The sequence below is a fragment of the Lepidochelys olivacea genome (genome assembly GCF_965140295.1).
Source record: "Lepidochelys olivacea isolate rLepOli2 genome assembly, chromosome: 1".
Lineage (NCBI taxonomy): Eukaryota > Metazoa > Chordata > Testudines > Cheloniidae > Lepidochelys > Lepidochelys olivacea.
In genome coordinates this window covers 79,845,590-79,871,993 of record NC_140411.1, presented here as the reverse complement: position 1 = coordinate 79,871,993, position 26,404 = coordinate 79,845,590, and the positions used below count along the sequence as shown (strand labels likewise).

The 26,404-nt window shown below is 42.4% G+C and overlaps 1 protein-coding gene across 4 annotated transcripts in view; it reads right to left on the bottom strand.

Annotated features, from left to right (window-relative positions):
• Positions 1–26,404, bottom strand: part of PIBF1 (progesterone immunomodulatory binding factor 1) — a 169,694-nt gene that overhangs the window by 107,442 nt on the left and 35,848 nt on the right. For all 4 annotated transcript variants that reach the window (XM_084645951.1, XM_084645949.1, XM_084645950.1 and 1 more), the window contains 2 exons: positions 22,639–22,764; positions 13,219–13,317 (listed from right to left, as the gene is read on the bottom strand). In XM_084645951.1, the coding sequence (XP_084502077.1) occupies positions 13,219–13,317; positions 22,639–22,764 (225 nt within the window). The remainder of the gene's footprint in view (positions 1–13,218; positions 13,318–22,638; positions 22,765–26,404) is intronic.

Genomic DNA, 26,404 nt, shown 5'->3' with positions numbered 1-26,404 from the left:
TCTGAATTATTTTCTATATTATTATATAAATAAAATTAGTAAGAATTTAATTCATTGTTATGCAATAAGTTTATGCTTAATATTCAAACCTTTTGGAGGTTTTAAGGCTTGATTCATAAATAGAGTGATATATTTATATCCCTTTATTCTTTTACTGTGTAATTCTCCACTATTATCTTGTTAACAATTAGGGAAGGGAAACTTTGATAGTCATAGTTAAACTCAGCTACAATACCTATCTATATAGCATCAAAACTCCTCAGCAATTTATAGACATGTAGGAATACAAGGTTGCTGGTTCAGCGGAATTTAGCATTTAAATAGTACTGAGAATGAGGGGTTTCTATAAATACTTCTGTAACTAACTACAGTGTTATTGCTTTTATTCATAGCCATCTTGCCATGTATGGTTTACGTATTTTGTTTTCACCCTTCCTACATTCTAAACCATAATGAGCAATTTCTTGCCTGAAATAATTTCTGTTATAGCTTTTCTCAATATGCTATTTTCTCAATATGCTTATTAATGGGTTAATACCCCTATCTATGAATTCGGAGAGACATTAGACAGCAATGCCAGTGTCACTGCTGTAGGCTCCGCCCTTCAATTGAGACTATAAGAAAAGTTCTTCCAAAGTTGGACAAATAACCAATTATTAGCATTAAGACAATAGCTAGATATTATATATTGATTAACTTTAAGACAATTATATGTCTAAATCTCCTTTAGAGAAAAATTTCAATTTGTATTCTGATCATTTAGCCAGCTACTAGGGAGGACTGAATGAGGAGAGAACCTACGAACAGAATTATTAGCATTTGACCATTTTATAAATATTTATTTGATAAAAATTCATCACCAACACCATGAGAAAAAAAGAATAACATTTGACTAAAAAACCCCGAGGTATTAGCTACACTCCTGATCATAATGTTTGCCAGGGGCTTTTCTTAACCACCATCCAGGTTCATCAGCATTCCACATACTTCTGAAGTTTTCAAACATATTTGATTATACAGATTATGATACCAATGGTAACTATGATGAATCTTTTGAGTAATAACAAATTTAACTTATTATAAAAAAACAGCTCTGTCCAAAACTGAACACCACAAGTATTCCCTTACTGAGAAAAAGTAATATTATTTTCTCTACTTCTGTGTTAGGTCTGGACTACACTAAAAAGTTAGGTTAACCAGCTACGTCATTCTGGGGTGTGAAAAATAACTGAGTAGCACAGTTAAGCGGACCTAGCCCCTGGCATATACAGTGAACTGGACTTTGGTGACAGCTTTTTTTTGTGGGAGTTGGTTGCTTCTACCATCAATGAAAAATGAAGGAAGTAAGGAAGGATATTCTGATGAGGTCAGAGCCCAGACATATTTTAAAGGTGAATTGCCAAAATTCTGTTAACTTAAGCAACATATTACTGGCATCAGTAACCAGCCTTCAGTAGAGTTATCTAAAACTTCACTTTTTCTCTTCTTTTTAGTTGCTGCATATTCCAGTTTTATTTAGACTGTTGTCTCTTGTTGTGATTCAACACCACCAAAGCATAAATAATAGGGCTGTCTACCACGATTAAATAAATTAATCGCACTGTTAAACAATAATACAATAATATTTATTTAATTTTCTTTTGTTTTCTACATTTTCAAATATATTGATTTAAATTACAACACAGAAAACAAAGCGTACAGTGCTCACTTAATATTTTTATTACAAATATTTGCACTGAAAAAACAAAAGAAACTGTATTTTTCAATTCACCGAATACAAGTACTGTAGTGCAATCCCTTTATCATGAAATTTGAACTTACAAATGTAGAATTATGTAAAAAAAAATAACTGCATTCAAAAACAAAACCATGTAAAACTTTAGAGCCTACAAGTCCACTCAGTCGTACTTCTTGTTCAGCCAATCGCTCAGACAAAGAAGTTTGTTTACATTTGCGGGAGATAATGCTGTCTGCTTCTTGTTTACAGTGTCACCTGAAAGTCAGAGCAGGCGTTCGCATGGCACTGTTGTAGCCGGTGTCGCAAGATATTTACGTGCCAGATGAGCTAAAGATTCATATGTTAACTTCATGCTTCAACCACCATTCCAGAGGACATGCATCCATGCTGATGACAGGTTCTTCTTGATAATGATCCAAAGAAGTGCAGATTGACGCATGCTCATTTTCATCATCTGAGTGAGATGCCACCTTGTGATGGAGTGGACTAGGCCCAAATGCCCCCTGCTGGAGGCCTCAGAGTTCTGCCACACCCATCACAGGGAAGGAGCAATGGAGAGGTCCTCCAAGCAGGCTACAGGGGAAGTAGCCAATCAGGGCCCATGAGGGCCATAAGAAAGGAGCTGCAGAGTGGTAGTTAGCTGCTGCTTGGAGCAGAAGAAGAAAGGACTGCAGGCCTGGCTGCCTGGAAGAGCAGCAGGGCCACGGACAGTTTGCTAGCAGGGACCGGGGGAGCACTGAGGCAACTCCTGGCTGGTTGCTAGGACTGAGCAGACACTGAACCAGGGTAGGGCTACAGGAAGATAGTATCTCCAGGGAGGAAGCCCTGGGGATACAATCCTATACCAGGGCTGAACTACTTAAACATCACAGACAAGGGAGGGCTAGAGAAAGACACCACCACCACAGGGGTTCGAAGATAGGCCCTGGTGGACCGTATACCTGGAAGGGGTTTGTGCTGGTTAACATGCAGACAGTTTGACTTGGCTGGAATGCTGTGTCACTGACAAACCCGCCTGAGAACCAGCAAAAGGGGTCACCAGAACTAAAGAACGCAAACACGCCCAGCCAAAAGGGGGCACTCATGAGAGGTGAGTGCTAACCCCGTTACACATCTACAGAAGGTTGATTTTCTTTTTTGGTGGTTTGGGTTCTGTAGTTTCTGCAACGGAGTGTTACTCTTTTAAGACCTCTGAAAGCATGCTCCACACCTCACCCCTCCGATTTTGGAACTCACTTCAGATTCTTAAACCTTGGTTCAAGTACCATAACTATCTTTAGAAATCTCACATTGGTACTCTCTTTGCGTTTTGTCAAATCTGCAGTGAGCTTTCTTAAACCGAACAACATATCTTGGGTCATCATCCGAGACTGCTATAACATGAAATATATGGCAGAATGAGAATAAAACAAAGCAGGACACATTTTACTTTCCCCCAAGGAGTTCAGTCACAAATTTAATTAACGCATTATTTTTTTAACAAGCATCATCGGCATGGAAGCATGTCCTCTGGAATGGTGGCCGAAGCATGAAGGGGCATACAAATGATTAGCATATCTGGCACGTAAATATCTTGCGATGCCGGCTACAAAAGAGCCATGCGAATTCCTGTTCTCACTTTCAGGTGACATTGTAAATAAGAAGCGGGCAGCACTATATCCCATGAATGTAAACAAACTTGTTTCTCTTAGTGTGGCTGAACAAGAAGTAGGACTGAACTTGTAGGCTGTAAAGTTTTTTCATTGTTTTGTTTTTGAGTTCAGTTATGTAACAACAAAAATCTATATTTGTAAATTGCACTTTCACGAGAAAGAGATTGCACTACAGTACTTGTATGAGGTGAACTGAAAAATACTATTTCTTTTGTTGATCAGATTTACAGTGCAAATATTTGTAATCAAAAATACTAAGATAAAGTGAGCACTTTACACTTTATCTTAGCATTTTTGTGTTGTAATTGAAATGAATATATTTAAAAAGTAGAAAAACATCCAAAAATATTTAATAAATTTCAATTGGTATTCTAATGTTTAACAGTGTGATTAAAACTGTGATTAATCGCAATGAATTTTTTTAATCGTGATTAATTTTTTTGAGTTAATCACATTAGTTAATTGAGATTTATTGACAGCCCTAATAAATAATGCCATTGAAATCACAACAATCAGACCACCCCAGTGGACCAGGAAACCAGCATTCAAGAGGTCAAGAAACTGTGCTTTTTTTTAAAGAAGGCTGTTGCATGGTTTTGAAGTTTTTAAAAAAGAAAAAAAATTATATGCCCAAAATATAAGATAGCGTTTTGTTAAAACAAAAATTCTATACAGTAAAAAGAGAAAAAATGGCACTTATCTCATTCTTTATGTGATGAATATATTTTCCAGCAGGGTTCCACGTTTTATATGAATTCATTTACAGCATAGTGCATGCTGGAATGTCATATTGCAGTGAGGGCTAGGAGTCCCACAGGGGACAAAATACACAGGACTGAATAATAAAGAGTGTTTACAGGTTTGGGCAATGTGCTAAATGCCCTAATAGCAGTATCTTGGTTATTAGGTGTGAAGCACATATTGCTTAAGTTAACAAAATCTTAACAATTCCTATTTACAGCTCACCTTTGAAACCAAGTTCAAGCAAAATGTCACTTAAATGTTCATTCCAAGTAGACAGCGAGGTGGCACGATTGGTTAATGCATTAGCCTTTCAGTTCCTAAACACCTGGGTTTAAACATGGATTAAGTCATAAATGAAATGAATGTAGTAGCCTCATTCAAATCCTTATTTGGATATTATCTATAGCTCAAAATCAGCATATAATTAGCATGACTACTAGTCGTCATTTACGAGAACTAAGCATTTAAATAACCAAGGTGCTGCAGAGCAGGACACTGGAGCTATTGTGAAGCAGTACAGAGAATTATTCACAACTCCTCCCCACACTAAAATATATTAATAAATTGGCATGGGGAAGTATTACAGCTGTTCTCCACCACCATTTGGGACATATGGAAGTGAGAAAACTGGTGGAGGCAGCAGGAAAGGAACAAATGGTCTACCACAAAGGTAAGTATAATATTCAATTACTATTATGCTCCATACAAATTATAGCTAAATTGTTAGTTGAAAACATTATAAAAATACTTCCTATTCTGAACTAATGAATCACAGCACTGGTCCACAGAGTACTCCTGAGTGAATTATGTGCAAAAAAATTTAAATTATGCACCAAAAAATTTCAAATTATGCGCACAGTATTTTAAAATTCTGCAACTTTTATTTGTCAATAACAAATGTGGCTCCAGCATGGCAGTGGGGAGCTGGCTGCATTGAGATGGGAGGTTACCCTGAAGACCCCATCTCCCCCAGTACAGGGACTCGGCAGTGAGGCTGCACCTGACCCTGACACAGTGCAAGGGCTGGACCTGCCCCAGAAACACCTTGGTGACCTGGCCCTCTGCACCAGGTGTGGGAGGGCAGGCTCCGCCCAGCAGGATCCAAGTGTGGAGGTGCTTACTGTGGGGGGATCCAGGTGTGGGGCAAGAGGTTTCTGTGTGGGATAATCTGGGTGCAGGTGGCTCAGTGGGAGATCTGGATGCACAAGGACTTATTGGGGGGTTCCAGGTGCAGCGGCAATGGGACTCTGCAGGCAATCCAGGAGAAGGTGGTTGGGATTCACCAGGTGGGGGTCTGGGTGCCATGGGAGTGGGGCTTGATGGGGTGGGGGTCCAGCTGCAGCTGGCTGGGGATCAGTGGGGTGGGGGTCCAGGTGTGTGAGGTCAGTTGGAGGAGTGCAGGTGTAGGGCTAAGAGGGTTCAGAGTTCAATGGGCCTGCTTAACGGGGGATTCCCAGCTGCTGCCGAGGGCGCGCCAAATGCCGGGCTCGCGATTCCCCTATCCCCTTTTCTTCTCTACCCCCGTCCCCTCACTCCCACATTCCCCCCACCCCTCCCTATTCCATCCCCTTCCTTCCCCACTGCCTCTTCCCTCCACCCCATCTCCCTCCCGTCCCTCACTTCCCCACCCGTCCTTACCCAGCCCCACTGCAGGAACTCACTATTCCACAGAAAACAGGAAGGCTCCCGCACACAGAAGGGGAGCACAACTGTCACGAGGACCCAGGAGGCGACATTCAGCTGCTGAGTCAGTGGAGCCGAAACAGCTGGGCAGCTCTACGCTTGAAGAAATGAGGGGAGGCAGAGGCACGTAATCCTGTGTCCCCCCATCCGCCGATGTCTCACCTCTGTTTGAAGGGGAGCAATCCCCGCAAAAAACTGCACCCATGGTCGTGTCCTCTCTTCCCACACACACCCTGACATGGCTTCCCTGCCATTTTCAGCAGGGAAGCACAGGAATTCTGCAGGAGATAAGGGAGTGGTATTTTCTGCAGGCGCACAGTCACACAGAATCCCGCAGGAGTAATAGAGAATCAGAGAGCTCAGAGTCTGATGAAAGAGGTTCTTCACATCATATGAAGCTATCCCGCCAGTGTGAGTTGCACAACTTCACCACAAGAGGAGCACTTGTTTTGGCCGCTAGTTATTTTAAATACTGTGCCCTTAGGTGACAAGCCTAACAGATAAAAAAAACTATGACATTCTTGAAACAACAGTGAGAAAAATATTCACACAATCTACTCTTTGAGAGACAAGGCAAGACAAGGGAAGATGAGAACGTTGCTCACCTCATGCAGTAACGGAGGTTCTTCAAGATGTGTGTCCCTGTGGGGGCTTCACTTTAGGTATCAGTGAGCCCCCGTGCCCACAGCTGGATTTAAGGTAGTAGTTGCCCGGCTGCACATGCACGGTCCCCATCTCACGCTGCTTCAGGCGGTTAACTGGTGCTATGTGACCAACCCCCCTGTTACTTTACTCTGCGGTAGAAAAGTAATAAAATTCCGAAGCAGAGGAGAGGAGGGAGGGTCGTGGAGCACCCACAGGGACACACATCTCGAAGAACCTCCTTTACTACACAAGGTGAGTAACGTTCTCTTCTCTGAGCGATGTCCCTGTGGGTGCTCCACTTCAGAGCAGTGCTCTCCAGTGAAAGGAGGGAGCTTCGGAGTTGAAGACGTAGCAGATGAAAGTACGGTATGTCCGAACAGAATACTGGAAGATGCATGTTGTTGCAAAGTGTAATGCTGGGCATATGTGTGTGGAGAAGCCCAGGTTGCGGCCCTACAGATTTCCGTGATGGGAACATTATTAAGAAACGGTATGGATGCTGATAGGCCTATGGTAGAACGAGTGCAGATCCCTGAAGGCCCTACAGTGTAGGGGGTTCTCGTTCATGCTGGAGGTAACACAGTTTTATGCAGTCTGATATCCATTAGAAACACATTCTTTGGAAATGGCATTACCTTTTGATCATTCGGTGATTGAAACAAACAGTTTTGGAGACTTGAGAAAATATTTTGTTCAATTAATGTAGAAGGCTATAGCCCTGCGGACATCTAGGGGATGTAATCTAGACTGTTTGTCCGCATGCGGTTTAGGAAAAAATGTCAGCAAATATATTGATTGAGATGAAAGGATGAGACAACTTTAGGTAGGAACTTGTGCTGTGGTCTGAGGGATACTTTATCTTTGAAAAAGACTGTCTAAGGTGGGTTCTGTATAAGTTCTCCCACCCTTCTGGCAGATGTAATGGCCACTAGGAATGCAACCTTCATAGAAAGTTGGAACAAGGAGCTTGTAGCCCTGGGACCAAAGGGAGGGCCGATGAGGGCATGGAGGATTAAGTCGAGGTCCCATGGTGGGGTGGGATTCCGAACTTCTGCAGAGGCCCTTAAGAAAACGTTTAGGGAGTGGATGTGAAAAGGTACAGAATCCATCTACTTTATGACGGAATGCCAAGATCGCTGATAGATGCACACATATGTAACTCATGGAGATGCCCATTTGAGTTCCAGCAAGTAGTTCAGAATGAGAGGTAAAGGGGCTGAGAGAAGTGCCGTCTGTTTGTTGGCACCATGAGTCGAATGGCCTCCACTTATGTATGTATGTGAGTCGGGTAGTTGTCCTATGACTGTTTAACAAGATGTTTTGTACATCTGTGGAATATGTCATTTCAGAGTCTGAGAACCCTGCAGTAACCAAGCTTAGAGATGGAGTCATTGGGGATCCAGATGGATGACACAACCTGCAGCTGAGGTAGAAGTGACAGTGTGTGTGGTGTGCAGACCACCATGTGCAGAAGGTAAGGGTACCATGTTTGTTGTGACCATTCGGGGGCTTTTAGGATCACTCTGGGTCTGTCTCGTTTGATCTTATGAAGCACGCGGGCTAGGAAAGGAGATGGGAGACAAGGCGTTTAGTAGGGGAGCGTTCAACTTGATGAGGAAGGTGTCACCCAGAGAGTGTGGACCGAGTCCCGCTCTGGAGCAGAACTGGGGGTATTTGGTGTTTTGTGCAGTTGTAAAACGATCCATCATTGGAAACCCCCACATCCAGAAAATGTCTAGTATTACTGGTGTGTTCAGCTCCTACTCGTGGTCCTGATAAAACTTCCTGCTTAGGGTATCTGCCATAGTATTCAGGCAGCCAGGTAGGTGTGATGCTGTAATTTGGACATTGTGCACCATTGCCAAAGGTGCATGGCTTCCACACAGAGGGAGTGTGATCACACTCCCCCTTGTCTGTTTATGTAGAACATAAAAGTTACATTGTCCGTGAGAATCTGTACCATCCTGTCTCTGATTAACGGTAGGAAGTGGGAACAAGTGTTCCAAACCACTCGCAGTTCTAATAGGTTTATGTGAAGATGGGACTCTGTCACGGAGCATCGGCCGATACAGAGTGTGGTTGCAGATGTGCTCCCCACCCCAGAAGGGACGCATCCGTAGTGATGGTGATCAACAATAGGTTCTCTGGGAAGGGCACCCCACCAGTAGACATTGTCCAGGTTGGTCCACCACAAAAGAGAATCTCTGACTGTCTTTGACATAGTGAGGCACTTCTTTATACTGTGCTTGTGTGGGACATAATTTGTTTGGAGCCAGGCTTGGAGGCACTGCATATGTAATCTTGCATGTCGGACAACGAAGGTCGTGGTGGCCATGTGGCCTAGAATTTGTACGCAAGTTCTGGCAGACACTTGCGGGCTATTTTGTGCTGTGGAGATCAAATTTGTTAGAATCAGAAATTGTTTTGTCGGTAGGGAGGCTGTTGCCTCGAGGGAGGTGAGGTCCACTCCAATAAATTCCAGGTGTTGAACTGGTGTTAGAGTTGATTTTTGAATGTTTATTTGAATGTTAATCTGGTAAACAGAGCTATTGTGTGTTCGATGGACTTTATGACTGCCTGACTTGTTGGTGCTTTCAACAGACAGTTGACCAGGTAGGGAAAATCATGATTCCCTCTCTACGTAGATATGCAGCTACTACGGATAGTACCTTTGAGAAATACCCGAGCCGCAGTGGAAAGGCCAAAAGGTAGCACTTCATATTGGAAATGGTCATGTCCTAGTGCAAATCATAGGAATTTTCAATGTGAGGGATGAATGGATGGATATATGAAAATATGCATCCTGGAGGTCGAGGGCTGAGAACCAGTCCCCTCTTTCTACTGCAGGGATTATGGTGCTTAGTGTGACCATTTTGAATTGCTGTGTTTTCACAAATTTGTTGAGTCACGATAGGTAGAGGATAGGCCTCCAACCTCCTGTTTTTTTCTGTGACAGAAATTAGTGGGAATAGACCCCCTTACCACTGTACTCGGATGGTACAGCTTCTACTTCTCCTAGAGTCATGAGGTGGGTTACCTCTTCTTGCAGTAGACCAGTGGTGGGCAACCTGTGGCCCACTGGGGTAATCCACTGGCAGGCCACGAGACAGTTTGTTTACATTGACCATCCAGAGGCATGGCTCGCAGCTCCCGGCGACCGCGGTTCACCTTTCCCAGCCAGTGGGAGCTGTAGGCTGGCCACCACTGCAGTAGATACTCGTGAGAGGGGGTCCTTGAAGAGAGATAGGGAAGGGGGGGGGGATTAATAGGGGGTTTGGAGGTATGGTAAATGGAGTAACCAGTTTTGATAATTTCTAATACCCATCTGTCTGTTGTAATACTGTGCCAAATTGGGTAAAATGAGGTCAGGTGATCTCCAAAGGTCTTGATAGTTGTAGATGATTCCAGCATTGAAAGAGATGGGGTTCTCAGGCCCTCGACCAAGGCTTCAAATTTGTTGTCTGGAAGTTGATGGCTGAGAAGTAGTATTTGAGGGACCAGATTGCTGTCACCTTGAGGTATTCTACTTCCGACCCTGATGTTTGTAGTATCTACTGCATTGTGCATATGGAGGGGGTCAGAATCGTTGAGGGGGTTGATCACTGCCCTGTTGCTTTTTGATCTTAGGGATGTGGATGCCCAGAGATCGCAATATCACCCTCGAGTCCTTAAGAGTGTGAAATGACTCATCTGTTTTCTCCACGAAAAGTTCAGATCCTTCGAATGGTAAGTCCTCCACAGTCAACCATACCGGCTTTGGGAATCCAGATAGATGGAGCCAGGAGGCTCGTCTCATAACAATTGTGGTTGCTATGGATCTCGCAGCTGAATATGCTGAATCCAGAGCAGCTTGTAATGCTGTTCTGGCTATGAGTTGACCTTCTGTGATGAGTGATTTGTATTGTTCTTCTTTGTCACTGGAATAAAGGCAGTAATTCAGAGAGACTTGCATAGTTATTGTGGTCATGCTTTGCTAATAAGACCTCGTAGTTGGCAATTCTCATTTGTAAGGTCTCAGCAGAATAGGCTTTGCAACCGAAAAGGTCAAGGCATTTCCAGTCTTTGTCATATGGAGTGTTTCTGTAATATTGTTGCCTACCCCGTTCATTGAAAGCATCAATCACCAATGAATTCCATGTTGGATGCGAAAAAAGGAATTCAGAGCCCTTTGCAGGCACATGGTATTTTTTAATCAGACCTCTTATAGGTAGGTGGAATCGTTGCAAGGGTTTGCCAGAGCAACTTCACAGGATCCATAATCGCATCATTCATGGGAAGGATGATTTTAGATGAGGTTGATGGGTGCTTGTGCATGATTCCTGACCTCTTCTGAGGAGATGTCCAGTGAAGTGGCAGCTCTCCCTAAACAATGTCAAGACATCTACAAATCACCACCTGCAGTGGTAGGTGGGGGCATAATAGTGTCGTCCGGTGAGGATAAGGAGAAGTGGACTTCCGGTGGATTGTCTTGATCAGAGAATTCCTCCTCCTCCTCCTGAGCCCCCTGTTCAGAGGTGCCAGGTGGGATCAATAAAGGTGCTTGAAGTGTGTCAGCTGTGGGAAGGCTGACAGGTATGCCCGGTTGTCGTTGTTGGTATGTAGCCCATAGATTCCAAAAAGACCATTGTGGTTGGAAGGGCATAGTGGGCATCCACTATGGTTTGGAAGTTTTGTCAGGTAGCCCGTGCATGGAGGGGTGTGCATTGTAGGAGCAGCCACAGGGGAGGAATGTGGCAGAGAGCGCCCAGCATTCTCATCTCCATCCTCACTGGAGAATTGTGGAGCGGACAGAGGTGGAGAACTGGGCTGACGAAGCGCTGTGGGTACTGAGGTACCATTGGTGCTGAAGATGGGAGACTCCGGTACTGATTAAACAGAGATATATTTGTGGTGGAGGAATTGCTGCGACTCATCCGGTATCAGTACCGTTGGTGTTGTAGGAAACGGGTCCGCATGTTGGAAACTGCTTGTCGGCACCGGTGTGTGACTGACGTGTGCGTAATGGTTGCACTAGGTGGCAGCATTAGCATGCGAGTTATTGAGATGCTTGGTACCAATTGCTTGTTCCTGTCTGATGGTACCATGGAATGGGGTTTCATTTTCCCCTTGGTGCTTGTGACCAAGCTCGGCTGCGTGGGAGTTTTTGGTTTCTTGGTACCGATGGTGCCAGAGGGACCCTCTGTTTCAGCTGCTGACATGGCCGGTGTGGTCAGTACCAGGAGTGTTTGCGGAGTGTGAGTGGAGAGCCTTTTGTTGGCCAACTCCAAAGTTGGGAACATGGTATCCCGTTTTTTTGCCGCCTTCTTGGCGGGTTGATCAGGAGCCCGTGCCATGGAGGAAGGGCCCTTATCAGAGGCTGCCGATGGCAGTTTCTGGCCTGGTAAGGTGTGTACCTAATGTTAGATGCCAGGTGGAGAGATCTCTCCATGAGTACTAGTTTCAGTTGGAGATCTCTTGCCTTTCTGGTGCAAGCTTTCAGATTGTGACAGTGCGAACACGTCTGCAGTGCATGTGTCTCGTCGAGACACCGGGCACACAGAGTGTCCGTCAGAAAGAGGTACAGAAAACCTGCAGATAGTGCAGTGTTTGAACCCTGGAGAAACAGTCATGCCCCTCAAGGAGCGTACTCTCCCTGTAAAAAAACAAAGGGCAGGGGAAGTACAATAACCACATAGAAACGGAAACCTACATGCCCTTTGAGGAAAAATTTAAGTAACTTTTTTTTTTTTTTTTTTTGGAAAAAGCAAAAGATGGGGATCAAATAGGAAGGCTAACTATTCTAACTGAAAACTAAAAACTAAGGGAAAGCTTAGTTCTTGCTAAGCTGCGAGGCACTGCTAAGTGCTCTGACTCGAGCCAAAAGCAGTAGAGAAGCAGCTGAGGAGGGGTTGCTTGCACACCTGTTAACCGCCTGAAGCGGTGCGAAACGGGGACCATGCATGTGTGACCCAACTGGACACTGATTCCTTAAATCTCCGGTTATGGGCGCAGGGGTGCATCAACACCTAAAGTGGAGCACCCACAGGGACATCACTTGAAGAACAGAAGAATCTTGAGACAATCTGGATTGCTGCTCAGGCATTCTGGAATTCCACTGGTTGCTCATGGGTGAAAATGCATTTTGTTAAAAACTAATCTTGTCCACTTAGAGAAATGATGAAAACACAGAACAGAAATGACATGAACCTCTTCAGTCAGTGAGTCTAATTCCCTGCTATCACAGGAAATCATGTCATATAATCATGTTCATAAATTTATCAAGATCCACTTTAAAACTGGTAAGTAGTTTGCTTCCACTATTCCTATTGAAAGGCAGTTTCTGAGACTCAGTCCTCTGATAGTTAGAAACATCATTCTAATTTCCAGCCTAAAATTTATTCATGTGCAGTGTATACCCTTTGTTCTTATTGTCAACATTATCCTTTAGCTTAAATAGCTTTTCTCCTTCCCTGTTGTTTTACTACCCTGCGGTATTTATAGAGAGTAATCATATCCCCTCTCAGCCCTTCATTTAGCTAGGCAACACAAGCCAAGTTCTTTTAGTGTCTTGTAAAATAGGCTCTCCATTCCTCTGCCCATTTTAGTAGCCCTTCTCTGCACTTCATCCAGTTTTAATTCATCTTTCTTGAACATGGTTGACAAGAATTGTATGCAGTATTCTCTTTAAGTACAGAAAAAATTATCAAATTTAATGACATAAATATACTAGTATCTCTTTAGTTCAATTTGTGTATATGCATTTTAAAATATACTTACTGTTCTAAGAGATGCTCATATTTTCCTAAAGCATCTTTTTCAGCCACAACTGCTCTTTCTTTTTCAGCCACAGCATTATCTCTTGCTTCTCTCAAATTTCTGAAGTAAAAAATAAAATTATTCTGTCAGCAAGCATGCGATACATATATAAGCATGGTATATATGAACAAGAATTTTAATAAACAAACAATATTAATTTATATCTAAATCTCTTTTTTAGTCATTTTGGACTGGCTCACAAGAGCTGTATGGGAGTGCTAACTTATTTTGTGAATAGCTTCTCATACTTAATAGTTGACTATTTGTTTTTTTACACAAAAGTCTTATTTTACAATAATTTTCCCATCCCCGATTTCATATACATTTTTACCAATTGTGACTTACTGGTCTCAAGTCTACATCATTGCCACTGATTATATATCCCCATTTCTCAAAACGCATTTACTACCTCTTTGAAAAACAAAGATGTATGAGACTCTTTTCTGCAATTATATTATTCCATATAATCTTTTTTGCTTTTATGCTGGTCAATTAAAAATAACCCTTTCAGATGCTTTAGAAATTTTACAAAACTAGTTTTCTGAGTTACAAATTTTGAGAATTAAGACAACCCAGCATAGCTCACTTTTGGGCCAACAGAACACAAAATTTGTCTGACATGCTCCAAGATTTGTATAGGAAACAGACAGATTTGATTTAAGAAAATCCAGCCCTAAAACCTGAATTGAACACAGCAGATCTCCACTTTTAAGACCTAGCAATATTACTTTGTACATAATGTCAATGTTCTTTATATAATTCACATTTAGAGCCTAATCCTATACAATGATGATTATTTGAATTCCCACAGCAGGATTAGATCTTCATTCATGTATAGAAATGACACACAAAAATGTTAAAGAATGTTAAGATTGCAAAGTCAAGAATTCAAAGTTTGGAAAAGGATTAAGGGTGCCTGAGCCTATGAGATTGAGTGATAGACATCATCCCAATTTTATACCTAGGGAACAGAGAGATTAAGGTAAAAAGTCTACATTAATTTTGGGTGCCCAATTTGAGTAGCCTAGGAACTGATTTTCAGAGCACTTAGCATTACATAGTACTTTATGTGTTCAAAAACAACTCCCCACTGACTTCAGTTGCTACTATAAGTGTTCCGGCAATCAGAAGCAGGTATCTCAGATTGCATACCCATAAAATAAGGAACACAATTAGTGACCATCGGTGAAAAGTTTGGTTTATGTGACTTGACTAGCATCCCCACCCTACCCTGGACTCCTCTCCCCACTCTCAGACTCCTTGCCCAGCCAGTTCCAGCCATCCCTGGGCTCCTTATTCAATCTGTCACAGAGTCTGTTTCTGTCCCTGCAGTAGTTTAGAATAGGCTCAGGAATGTACTGAGCCTTACTTGTCCACCAGCCAGGAATCATCCTTCTTTTCCTCTTCCCATTCCAAGTTACCACTTTTGAACTCCCTTAGACCCCTTACACTTCTGTTCCAAAAGACAAGAGACCAAAATGGAAGAATGAGAACAAGGAGCTAGTATCATAAGGTTAAGGCAGATCAAAAGATCCCCAAAGGATAGAATAAACCTCAGATGAGGAGCTCAAACACCAATCCTATGTCTAGAAAAAAGACATTGTTCAGGTCCAAATTCCTTAGAACCAGAAGGACAGAATGACACACAAAGACTTTAGTGGCACTCAGGCTTCACTGAAGATGAAGTGGGGACAATTCTATGAACCCTTGGTTCTGAAGGCTGACTAACTGAAACAGGAGATGTAACACTGAAGCCCGAGACACTATAAATAGGGAAAGGTTTACAGCTGAGAAAGAAAGACAGAAAGAACCTAAGTAGTATTTGAAACAGCAATGACACCATAGGCTCTCCTACACACTGAGATAAGCATATAGATTTGAATGGGCTGCCTTAGGACCAATGAGCTCACTGTCACCAGCTTCCTTCTACACAGAGGATTTGCTCACCACCAACACAGCTGTGCTTCCTCGGTCTTTGAAGCCAAGTGGATTTTTGAAATCAAGTGGAGTTGGAACTTCAACCCTTCTTAGCATAATGTGCAAAAAAAGATGTGAAAAAAGACCTTCCTACCATGGGATTTTGATGTTGGAGCAGTAAAAGAGTCCCTCAGTACTAATCTTGATGGATCTTCTGCTTTGGACTAGGCCAGAAGTTCCTTAAGTGCTCCTCCCACACATGGAGTTTTAAGAAACCCTCCCCCTCTCTCAGAGTCCCAAGGATCAAACAAATGTAGACTTACTATCAGCCCAGACTGTGCCCCCCATACCTAACCACCTGAAGCATAGCACATGGTCATCAGCATCTGAATATGTAGTGTCAAGATTCATACATCTTAAAGTTGGTATTACTGGCATCAGCCATGGTACTGATCAGGGTGGATAAAAATCAAGGATTTAAAAAAAATAAAGTAAAAAAATTGGATTTTTTTTTAATTTAAATCAGATTTTTTTTGATAAAATGCTTTTTGAGAGAAAAAAACCTACCTAAAGATAGTTTTAATTAATATATATTATAGCTTAAAGATATCTCACCATGGAATAGAGATTATACATTCTAATTCTATAGTATGAGACAATATATTCATGTAATGTTTAAGAAAAGATTTATAAATGAGTTCCAATAGTTCATGGATTAGGGACCCAATTTTATGGGGTTCCAGAGGCTTCTGTATAGCTTATTTAGATTAATCTATCTACCCAATGGGACTCAGTGCTCAGTCTAGAAGATACCATCATTGATGCTTAGTTTTGCAGTTCTCCAACTGTGGATTTGTGTCTCCAGAGATAACATGCTTGTTAACAGCAAAAATGTTTTAAAATAAAATAAATAGATAGAGGTGAGAAATAACAGACCTCTACCCTATTGTCCCTCTGCAAATTTGTGTACACCAGGGGTAGGCAACCTATGGCACGCGTGCCAAAGGCAGCACACAAGCTGATTTTCAGTGGCACTCACACTGCCCAGGTGCTGGCCGTCAGTCCATGGGGCTCTGCATTTTAATTTAATTTTAAATTAAGCTTCTTAAACATTTTTAAAACCTTATCTACTTTACATACAACAATAGTTTAGTTATATATTAAAGACTTATAGAAAGAGACCTTCTAAAAACGTTAAAATGTATTACTGACACGCAAAACCTTAAATTAGAGTGAATAAATGAAGACTCGGCACACCACTTCTGAAAGGCTGCCGACCCCTGGTGTACCCAGAGTCAATCCCTTACTTCTCTCTAAAAGTATCAAAAAGATTGTTGGGGGTGGAATAGAGCTAGATAAGGAGAAGAAGTCTGGAGATAAATGTGAGAAGGGAGGGACAGGCAGTAGAAACAAAAGTGAAACTGTTTGAGCAGCATATTCCAGAAGTCTTGAGGTCTTTCTGAGTGTAGCCTTCATTGATTAGAGATCTACCATACCATGCTCTCACTGGAAGGGCAAACTTATAATGGCAGGAGGCCATAAAAGAGACCCAGTTCGGCAATAAGAACCATTCAAGAAATACAAGTTTGATGATGATGTTTTAAAGAAAGTCACAGAAGTGAACTGCTGGAAGTCACTTAAGCACTTGGATTCAGAGACTGTTGAAGTGATATTTTCACTTTTAACAGCAGTAGATTCTTCTGCCAGCGTAGAAAGAATATTTTCTTCCCTTGGACTAATTCATTCAAAATTGATAAATCGTTTGGGACCTGAAAAAGCAGGAAAGCTTGTTTTTCTTTTCCAGATTATGAACAAACAGGAAAATGAAGGTGAATACAATTGAGTTAGCTGCAGAAGCCAATATTTTAAGTTTCTCATGTTGACCTGGCTGACTTAGTTGATTTAATTTTTGTTTTTTAAAATACCTCATTTAACTATTTTAGTTAAAAACAATTTTAACAAAAACAAATCTGATTTTAAAAAACTTGAATGTTTAACTAAATTCAGCAACCCCCCCCACCCCCCAAAAAAAACCCGAGGAGTACTTGTGGCACCTTAGAGACTAACCAATTTATTTGAGCATAAGCTTTCGTGGACTAAAACCCTCTTCATCAGATGCATGCAGTGGAAAATACAATAGGAAGATATATAGATACAGAACATGAAAAATGGGTATTGCCATACCAAAAAGTCGCAATTCTCCAACAAAAAAACTTCAAAATCAAACTCCAACGAGTGACTGCAGAATTGGAATTAATTTGCAAACTGGACACCATTAAATTAGGCTTGAATAAAGACTGGGAGTGGATGGGTCATTATGCAAAGTAAAAACTTTCCCCATGCTAATTTTTCCCCCTACTGTTACTTACACCTTCTTGTTAACTGTTTGAAATGGGCCATCCTGATTATCACAACAAAAGGTTTTTTTTTTTCTCCTACTGAAAATAGCCCACCTTAATTAATTGGTCTTGTTACAGCTGGTGTGGCAACACCCATTTTTTCATGTTCTCTGTGTATATATATCTTCCTACTGTATTTTCCCACTGCATGCATCCGATGAAATGGGTTTTAGCCCAAGAAAGCTTATGCCCAAATAAATTTGTTAGTTTCTAAGGTGCACAAGTACTCCTCGGTTTTTTTGCTGATACAGACTAACATAGCTACCACTCTAACCAAATTCAAAAATTCACATGCTTGTTTTGTTAAAATATTATATGTTTGCTGTTGAAGCAAAAAAATCCCAAATACATAACATTGTTGTTTTTATTAAATAAAACAATTTAAATATCTGTCTGGTGATGTTCTCCAACTAATACAGCATGGCAAGAAAATCCTCCAAATAGTAATGATTAATGTGCTGAATTGGAGATATTTATGAAGTCTTTGGGAGGTGAACTCTCTGCTTCAATTACCTTCGGTAAATGAAATAACCAAACAATCATTCATTTTCTGATATAGCTGTAAAACTAATCTGAAAAGTTTTCAAAATAAATCACTTAAAAACGTATAGTTTGTACCTTCTAAAAATGAAATTTAGATCTCTCTCTAAGTTGTGAAGAATATGTATTAAGGTTATAACAACCAACAAGAATGCACTTTTATGTAGAAACACGATTAAATCGAATCTTCCTGATTAGTGATTTAAATCATGATTTAAATCAATTTAACTCAAATCCACCCTAGTACTGATAGGAAATAAAATTAATGAGTTTATACCTCATACCTGTCCACAACAGAACAACAAGAAGAGTCAAAAAATGCAGAGAACAATACAGCAGGACAAAGTCTAAAGAGAAGCTGTGAATGTACAGATTAAAATACTCTATAGTCATATCCTCCCACCCCCAAAATAAAATCCCCCCTTAAACTGAAACCCAACCTCTGAGGGCCCAGAGTCAAAGGTACCGCCTCAGGCATGGAAGAGGTTGCGCTCATGCTCAGTCAGACGAGCAGGCGAAAGCCCTCTATCTTCCTGCGCTTTTTGCGAGGCACCAACGACTGCGAGCGGTGGCGGGTCTCTGCACGTGAGGAAGTCTTCAGTGCTGGGAAGTGACAGTGCCGAGGATCGCTGACCTCTGAGTCCTTCCTCTGTGGACCTCCCTCATTGAAGCTGGTGCACTACACACTGATGCCAAAGTACCCAGTGCCGGGTCCACGGGGATCGATTCTGATTGTTGCTGCAGGTCTGCCCCGATGAGCAGAAGTTTCAGCCTGTGGTTCCTTTCCTTCTCGGTCCTGGGCAGAATCCTCTGCAGATTTTGCACTTGTCAGTCTGGTGAGATTCCCCCAGGCACCTAAAGCAGGATATGTGTGGGTCAACTTTGGTATCAGCTTTTGGCAGACCTCACATGGCTTAAAACCCCTGGGACTGAGGCATGCCCTGGCTCCGGGAAGCAAAAGGGGAAGAGAACCCAGGCGAACAAGGGGGTTAAAAAACTACACTACACTACACTATACTAAGAACTATTAACTATTTACAGGTAATAATTAAGAGTCTACTAGGGGATCATTCGAGAATGAGAGAAAAAAGAGAACGCTTCAATGACGGTGACTGGCGATAAGAAGGAATTGGAGAGGCGGCAGGTTGGCAGGGTCCTATATGCAGCACCATGAAGGCATGACTCCGGGGTCGCCTGAGCTGACCCAACAGCTACTGCTAAAGGAAAAACCTTCCGGCAACTTTGCATGCGGCGCACACACACCTACTTGGAATCAACATGAGCAAGCACTCAAAGAAGCATGTTCCTGTTTATCAGGAGGAGAGATGAACAAAGTCCCAATTTGATCCTCAACGAACATTCCATCAGTATTTTCCTTGATGGGTGACCACTCCATTTCCTCTGAAGGAGTCATCTCTTAGTTGTCATGCATGTGCCACTCTTCTTGAGGAGGAAATGGTGTCAGAAGTGCCAGTCATCTCTGCACCGATTAAAACATGGGTGGCTCTGGAGGGCAGCAGTGCCTGACATGAGGCCAGTACTGGGAAAGCTGTCGGTGCTGGTGGAGGTGCCTGTGGTACCATGAGGTGCAACGGTGTCAGGTTACCAACAGAGCCAAAACTGGTGACATGTTTGTTTGGCAGCACTGGGAAAAGCCTTCACTGACTCCTGAACATAGGACATAATAGTTGACGGTGTTCCTACATAAGGTATTTCCAGGCAGATGGAGATTTTGGCAAAGGAAGCCCACTAGGTTACCTGCAGCAAACCACAAGACTTGCATTGTTTGAGGAGCATGGGATCCCCTCAGAACCAACATGTTCTGGATCAGTATCAGTGACAAATACTGCTGCACTGAGTCAAGCTGCAGAGTCATAGCCAAAACCACGGATGGCGGTCCCCCAAACATGAGGGACTACATAGTCTGAGATATGCACACCAGTGAGGTGTCAAAATAATTTGTCACCAGAGTCATATATCGAGGAGAGGTGCATGCCAAGGGCATCACTGACAGGGTAAGGAGTTCAAGAGGTGACATGTCAGTGGAGTAGGAGAACAAAGCCTCAGCTTTCTTCTCCTTGGTCTCCTCTTGTAAAGCAGAATGCTTTCTTTTTTCCTTCCTCTTCCCTGGAACAAGTTCACAAGGAGATCTGAAAACAGTGTCAACTCTAACAGCACAAGAGCAATTTTCGGTGCTGACAACAATGCCAATCTAGACTGCAGTGCCAGAGCCCTCTATTTTGATGGAGCCTGTGGTGCTGAATGGCAGAACAATCCCACTACATGTTTGTCTCAGGCTAATTGATTTCAGGCTGGTTTCAAGGCTGAGGTGGCAGTGTTAATTCCTCAGGTCTCTTTAAAAAAGTTGTCAGCACAGAGGCAGACCTCAAAACTCCGGAAGGCACATTAGGACAACCTGGTTGAAGGCTTAAGGAAGCCAAATGCCCCTGCAGACTTAACTGTTGTCCTTTGTCGTCCAAGGAGTGAAGATGTGGCAAATCGTGCACTGGGCTAGGTGAGCTTCTCCCAGTCACACTACACAAGCCTCTGCCAGTGTGTCTGTCTCAGTAGCTGAACAGGTCACACACGTTTTGAACCCTCTGTGGTGTTTGGGACCCAACACAGCCTTGGCACTAACCCAAGGCAAGTGGTCTCAACTACTTTAACTGTACTAGAACTATAGTAACATTAAGAAAAGGACAGGCTAACTAGCTAGTGGACACAAGAAAAAAGTTCCAGTTAGCTCTCTGTGATAATGATGAAGAAACAGAGGTGGTTGTGAGAGAGTACTCCTTTGTATAAACTGGACTGATGTTGTCATCCTAGTGTGACAGGTACTTCTGCATCTTCCTCCTCTCCCACCGGCAAACGTGGGCTTTTTTAATATAATTCCACAGTTCAATGCTAAAGGCTGTAGATTTCCCGTAAGTGGGAATGCACAGTAACCAACAAAGAAGGATTTTTATAATGTGGGCAAAACAACATTTTTTTCCCTAATCTTGTTTTTGGAAACAAACAAACAAAAATTCAATCCGAAGACCACACCAAATGGTTCAAGCGTGGCAATGTTATAAGTAACTGAAAATGGTCCTAATAATGTAAAGTGTCCATTTTAACTGCAAGTGTCACCACCTGCAATGCCTAGAACAACTTCTTCTAACTGAGTTTGTATCCAGTTAGAAAGTGAGATGGTTGGATCTAAACACAGTCTGTGTGCACACACATAGTTAAAACAGCCCAAACCATTGCCTAGGCTGGCACAGGGCTGTATTCCAGCAACTGATTTAGTGCACTGTTTTTGCAATGTAAATGGTACCCTCCCAAAGAACCAATTCTAGGGTGAGGCCTCTAAGAGACTACCAATTAATAGGTAGTGGACCAGTAATGGCAGTTGATGTTTATTTAAAATAAAAATATACATAAAAAATTTTGATTATATATTTGTTTACACTGAGAAAGACAACAACAGTGTGATATATGTTATGGTGGTCACTGTTGTAATTGTGTCAGTGTCAGAAACTGATTACAAAGAATTTGTACTTGCAATGGACAGAATCTTACCTTATACCTGCAAATACACTTACCAGTCCTCCTGATCTTCGATTATAGTCACATAAGACTGGATAGGTTTGTGCAATAATTGCTATTACTATGACCTCTTACTATTGGCTGATCACTTTGGCAGAGAGAAACAGTGCCAAAATTCCTACGGTCATAGGTCCCAACCTTTAAATGCCTAAAGACTTAGATAGGTGCTTAACACTAAGCATATGAGACGTTCCACTGAATTCAAATGGGACTACCAACATGCAAGGTATGTCAAAAGCAGGTAGGTCAGCCTTTGCAAGATTGGTATCACAGTATGTTCTGCTGAAAACATAACAGTATAATGAATTGGAGATGTATACTTTTTTTAGATCATAAGTTTTAAACTATATCAAACTTGCTTTCTTTTTTTAAAAAGTAAAAAAAAAACAAAAACAAAAACAGAAAACCCCCCTCATGACTCATTTCCCACGTTCCTCATTCCTCTCAATACAGTCCCCTCTCTATTCTCAGATTCCAAGGCTTGTCTCCAGAACAGCTGCAAAGCATCATATATAGGAAACTACCTGACACGTATGTACTTTATACATATTAATTTCACTATGATATAAATGACAGCAGCACAAAACACAAACCACTAATGCTAACGTGGAAGATAACTTTTGCTTTTGTTGACAATTAATTATTTTCAATACTAAGAATTGTCAGCAGTTATTTTAAGAGAAAGCAAAAAATAAAACTGCACTTTTATTGTAAAGATATAATTTCGTATGAAAAGCTTTCTTGTAACATCTAAGTTTATTTAATAATGGCTTAACATTAAGTCTAATTTTCTGCACTGTGACCACCCCTTCCCACCATAAAACTGACAACATGATTCACAAATAATAGGAACACAAACACAAAGATGACATATGACAATGTATACCATAATTACGTTATGCCTGAAAGATTTTTTTTTTAAATAATGTTTACCTACCTGTTTTCACGTTCATACATCTCCTTTGAGGTGCTTCGAAGCTGTTCAATTTCTTGATTTGTTTTCAATCTAATTTGTTCCAATTCATCACACAATTTGTTCTCATATTCTGTTTTATAGTGGTCTCTGAAAATTAAACAAATCAGCATAATTTACAGGAATTTAATAGAGAAATAGTTACACCTCCTGGATCACATTATTATTTGCTATGCCATAAATCTCCAAGGACCTGTTACTCAACATAAGTACAGCTGTGGGTTTCTTTCTTCAAAATGTGTGATCTATGCAGCTTACCTAAGAATAGCATCCAGTCTTTTCTTGACAGAAGTACTGGCCTCAGTTATTAGTGACTCACTTAAAACTAATTGTTAGTAACATGTGTGCTTTAGTAGCTCATTGATTAAAAAAAGTCAGGAATTATGTAAGTGGGGTCTGCTGTAATAATTGGGCCTACAGATTTATCCCACTTTGGAGCCTAACTGTGGAAAGTGGATAAAAATGTATAAAATGTCACAAGAAACAGTTACTAACCTGTCCCGTAACTACTGTTGGACATGTGCAGCCACTTGAAGAAGAGGAAATGGTTATGAACCTGTTCAGTAACTGTTGTTCTTTGAGATGTGTTACATATCCATTCCACTTCAGGTGTATGCATGCTAAGTGTACTGTTGTTGGAGGTTTTTCCCTCAGCGGTACCCCTTGGATTCCCCTTGGAGACAGAAGAAGGAGGGGGGTTATAGAATGGACATGTGCAACACATCTCAAAGAACAACAGTTACTGAACAGGTTCATAACCATTTCCTCTTCTTCAAGTGGCTGCACATATCCATTCCACTTCAGATGACTCACAAGCAGTTTGATCTGGAGGTGGCTAAAGACTGAAGGACCACACGTCCAAATATGGTGTTAGCTCTAGATTGCTGAGAAATGGCATGAGACACGAAGCTATGGACTGAAGACCAAGTTGCCAGTTTGCAAATGTCCAGAACAGGCACTTGAGACAGAAAGGCTACAGAGGCTGCCTGAGATGTGGTTGAATGTGCAACCACTCTATTTGGCAGCATCACGCCCGCCAAATCATAGCTTAAACAAATACAAGATAAGATCCAGCAAGATCTTTTGAGAAAAGCCTTAAAGGCCCTTTATTCTGTCTGCAATTGCCAGGAAAAGCTGTGAGAAAGACCTAAACAGTTGGTCGTGTCCAGGTAAAAAGCTCGAGGCATTCTAACGTTCAACATGTGTAGTGTCTCCTCGTCCCTATGATTATGAGGCTTAGAAAAGAAAGTTGATAAATATAGCCTGATTAATGTGAAAATAAGACACCACCTTGGTAAGGTACTTTGGGTGAGGGCTTAGGTAAACCTTGTCCTTGTAGAATACCATATATAGTGGTCGTGAAACTAGAGCTCGTACCTCATCCACACTTCTGTCCGAGGTGACTGTAACTAAAAGGCCACCTTCATGGAAAGATGGAGTAACAACCAGGCAGCCAGTAGCTCAGATGGATGACCCGCTAGCTTTGCTAACACCAGGTTTAAGTCCCAATAGGGAATAGGATCCTCTACTTGGAGATATAACTGATCTAAACCTTTAGAAATCTGATCATCACACGATTGGAGAAAAGGGAACAGTTTTCAACTGGCAGGTGGAAAGCTGAGTTAGCTGCCAGCTGGATCTTGACAGAAGTAATAGCAAGGCCCTGTTGCTTTAGATATAACAGATAATCCAACACATAGGGGATTGGACCCTAGCCCAGGTAAACGTCTTTCTGCTGGGACCAGATGTAGAACCTCTGACATTTCACCAGGAAAGTATACCCGATAAAAGGTTTTCTCCTAATTAAAAGCATCTCTTGAACCCCATTTGAACAAATTTCCTCCTGAGAAGTTAGCCACGAAATATTCAGGCTGTCAGGGGGAGGGCCCGTAGTTTCGGGTAGAGGAGATGACCGTGATTCTGAGAGATCAGGTCTGGTTCCAACGATAGTATCTACAGAGCTCAGTTTGAGAGGATTAGCAGAGGGGAAAACCAAATGCTGTCAAGGCCAGATTGGAGCTATGAGTATGACTCGAGCATGGTCCTTCCTCTCTTGGAAGGAGTGGAACTGGAGATAAATGTATACAGGAACTTGTCTGCCCAAGGCAACAGGAGAAACCCTGGGCTATGATCTGCCTGAGAGCAAACCGGTCTATTTGGGGAATCCCCCATTGTTGGAAAATTAATCTGGCCACGATCTGGGCAGAGACAACACTTGTGACTGGAGAAAGATCCATTTGATGGGGCTGCCAGTTTGTTCTAAACACTTGGAAGGTGAGAGGCTTTGAAACGGATTGAGTTGTCAATGCAAAACTCCCAGAGCCTCATCACCTTGTGGCAGAGCAGTCAACCAGGCCCCTCCTTGCCTGTTCACATAGCCCTGGTCTACACTAGGACTTTAGGTCAAATTTAGCAGCGTTAAATTGATGTAAAACTGCACCCGTCCACACGATGAAGCCCTTTATTTTGACTTAAAGGGCTCTTAAAATCGATTTCCGTACTCCACCCCTGACAAGTGGATTAGCGCTTAAATCGGCCTTGCCGGGTTGAATTTGGGGTACTGTGGACACAAGTCGACGGTATTGGCCTTCGGGAGCTATCCCAGAGTGCTCCATTGTGACCGCTCTGGACAGCACTCCCAACTCAGATGCACTGCCCAGGTAGACAGGAAAAGGCCCACAAACTTTTGAATCTCATTTCCTGTTGGGCCAACGTGGCAAGCTGCAGGTGACCATGCAGAGCTCATCAGCAGAGGTAACCATGATGGAGTCCCAGAATCGCAAAAGAGCTCCAGCATGGACTGAACGGGAGGTACGGGATCTGATTGCTGTACGGGGACAGGAATCCATGCTATCAGAACTCCGTTCCAGTTTTCGAAATGCCAAAACCTTTGTCAAAATCTCCCAGGGCATGAAGGACAGAGGCCATAACAGGGATCCGAAGCAGTGCCGCGTGAAACTTAAGGAGCTGAGGCAAGCCTACCAGAAAACCAGAGGGGCAAACAGCCGCTCTGGGTCAGAGCCCCAAACATGCCGATTCTATGATGAGCTGCATGCCATTTTAGGGGGTGCAGCCACCACTACCCCAGCCATGTTGTTTGACTCCTTCAGTGGAGATGGAGGCAACACGGAAGCAGGTTTTGGGGACGAAGAAGATGATGATGAGGAGGAGGAGGTTGTAGATAGCTCACAGCAAGCAAGCGGAGAAACCGGTTTTCCTGACAGCCAGGAACTGTTTCTCACCCTGGACCTGGAGCCAGTACCCCCCAAACCCACCCAAGGCTGCCTCCTGGACCCGGCAGGCGGAGAAGGGACCTCCGGTGAGTGTACCTTTTAAAATACTATACATGGTTTAAAAGCAAGCATGTGAAAGGATTAATTTGCCCTGGCATTCGCGGCTCTCCTGGATGTACTCCCAAAGCCTTTGCAAAAAATTTCTGGGGAGGGCAGCCTTATTGCGTCCTTCATGGTAGGACACTTTACCACTCCAGGCCAGTAACATGTACTCGGGAATCATTGTACAACAAAGCATTGCAGTGTATGTTTGCTGGCGTTCAGACAACATCCATTCTTTATCTCTTTGTGTTATCCTTAGGAGAGCGAGATATCATTCATGGTCACCTGGTTGAAATAGGGTGCTTTTCTTCAGGGGACACTCAGAGGAGCCCGTTCCTGCTGGGCTGTTTGCCTGCGGCTGAACAGAAATGTTCCCCGCTGATAGCCACGGGGAG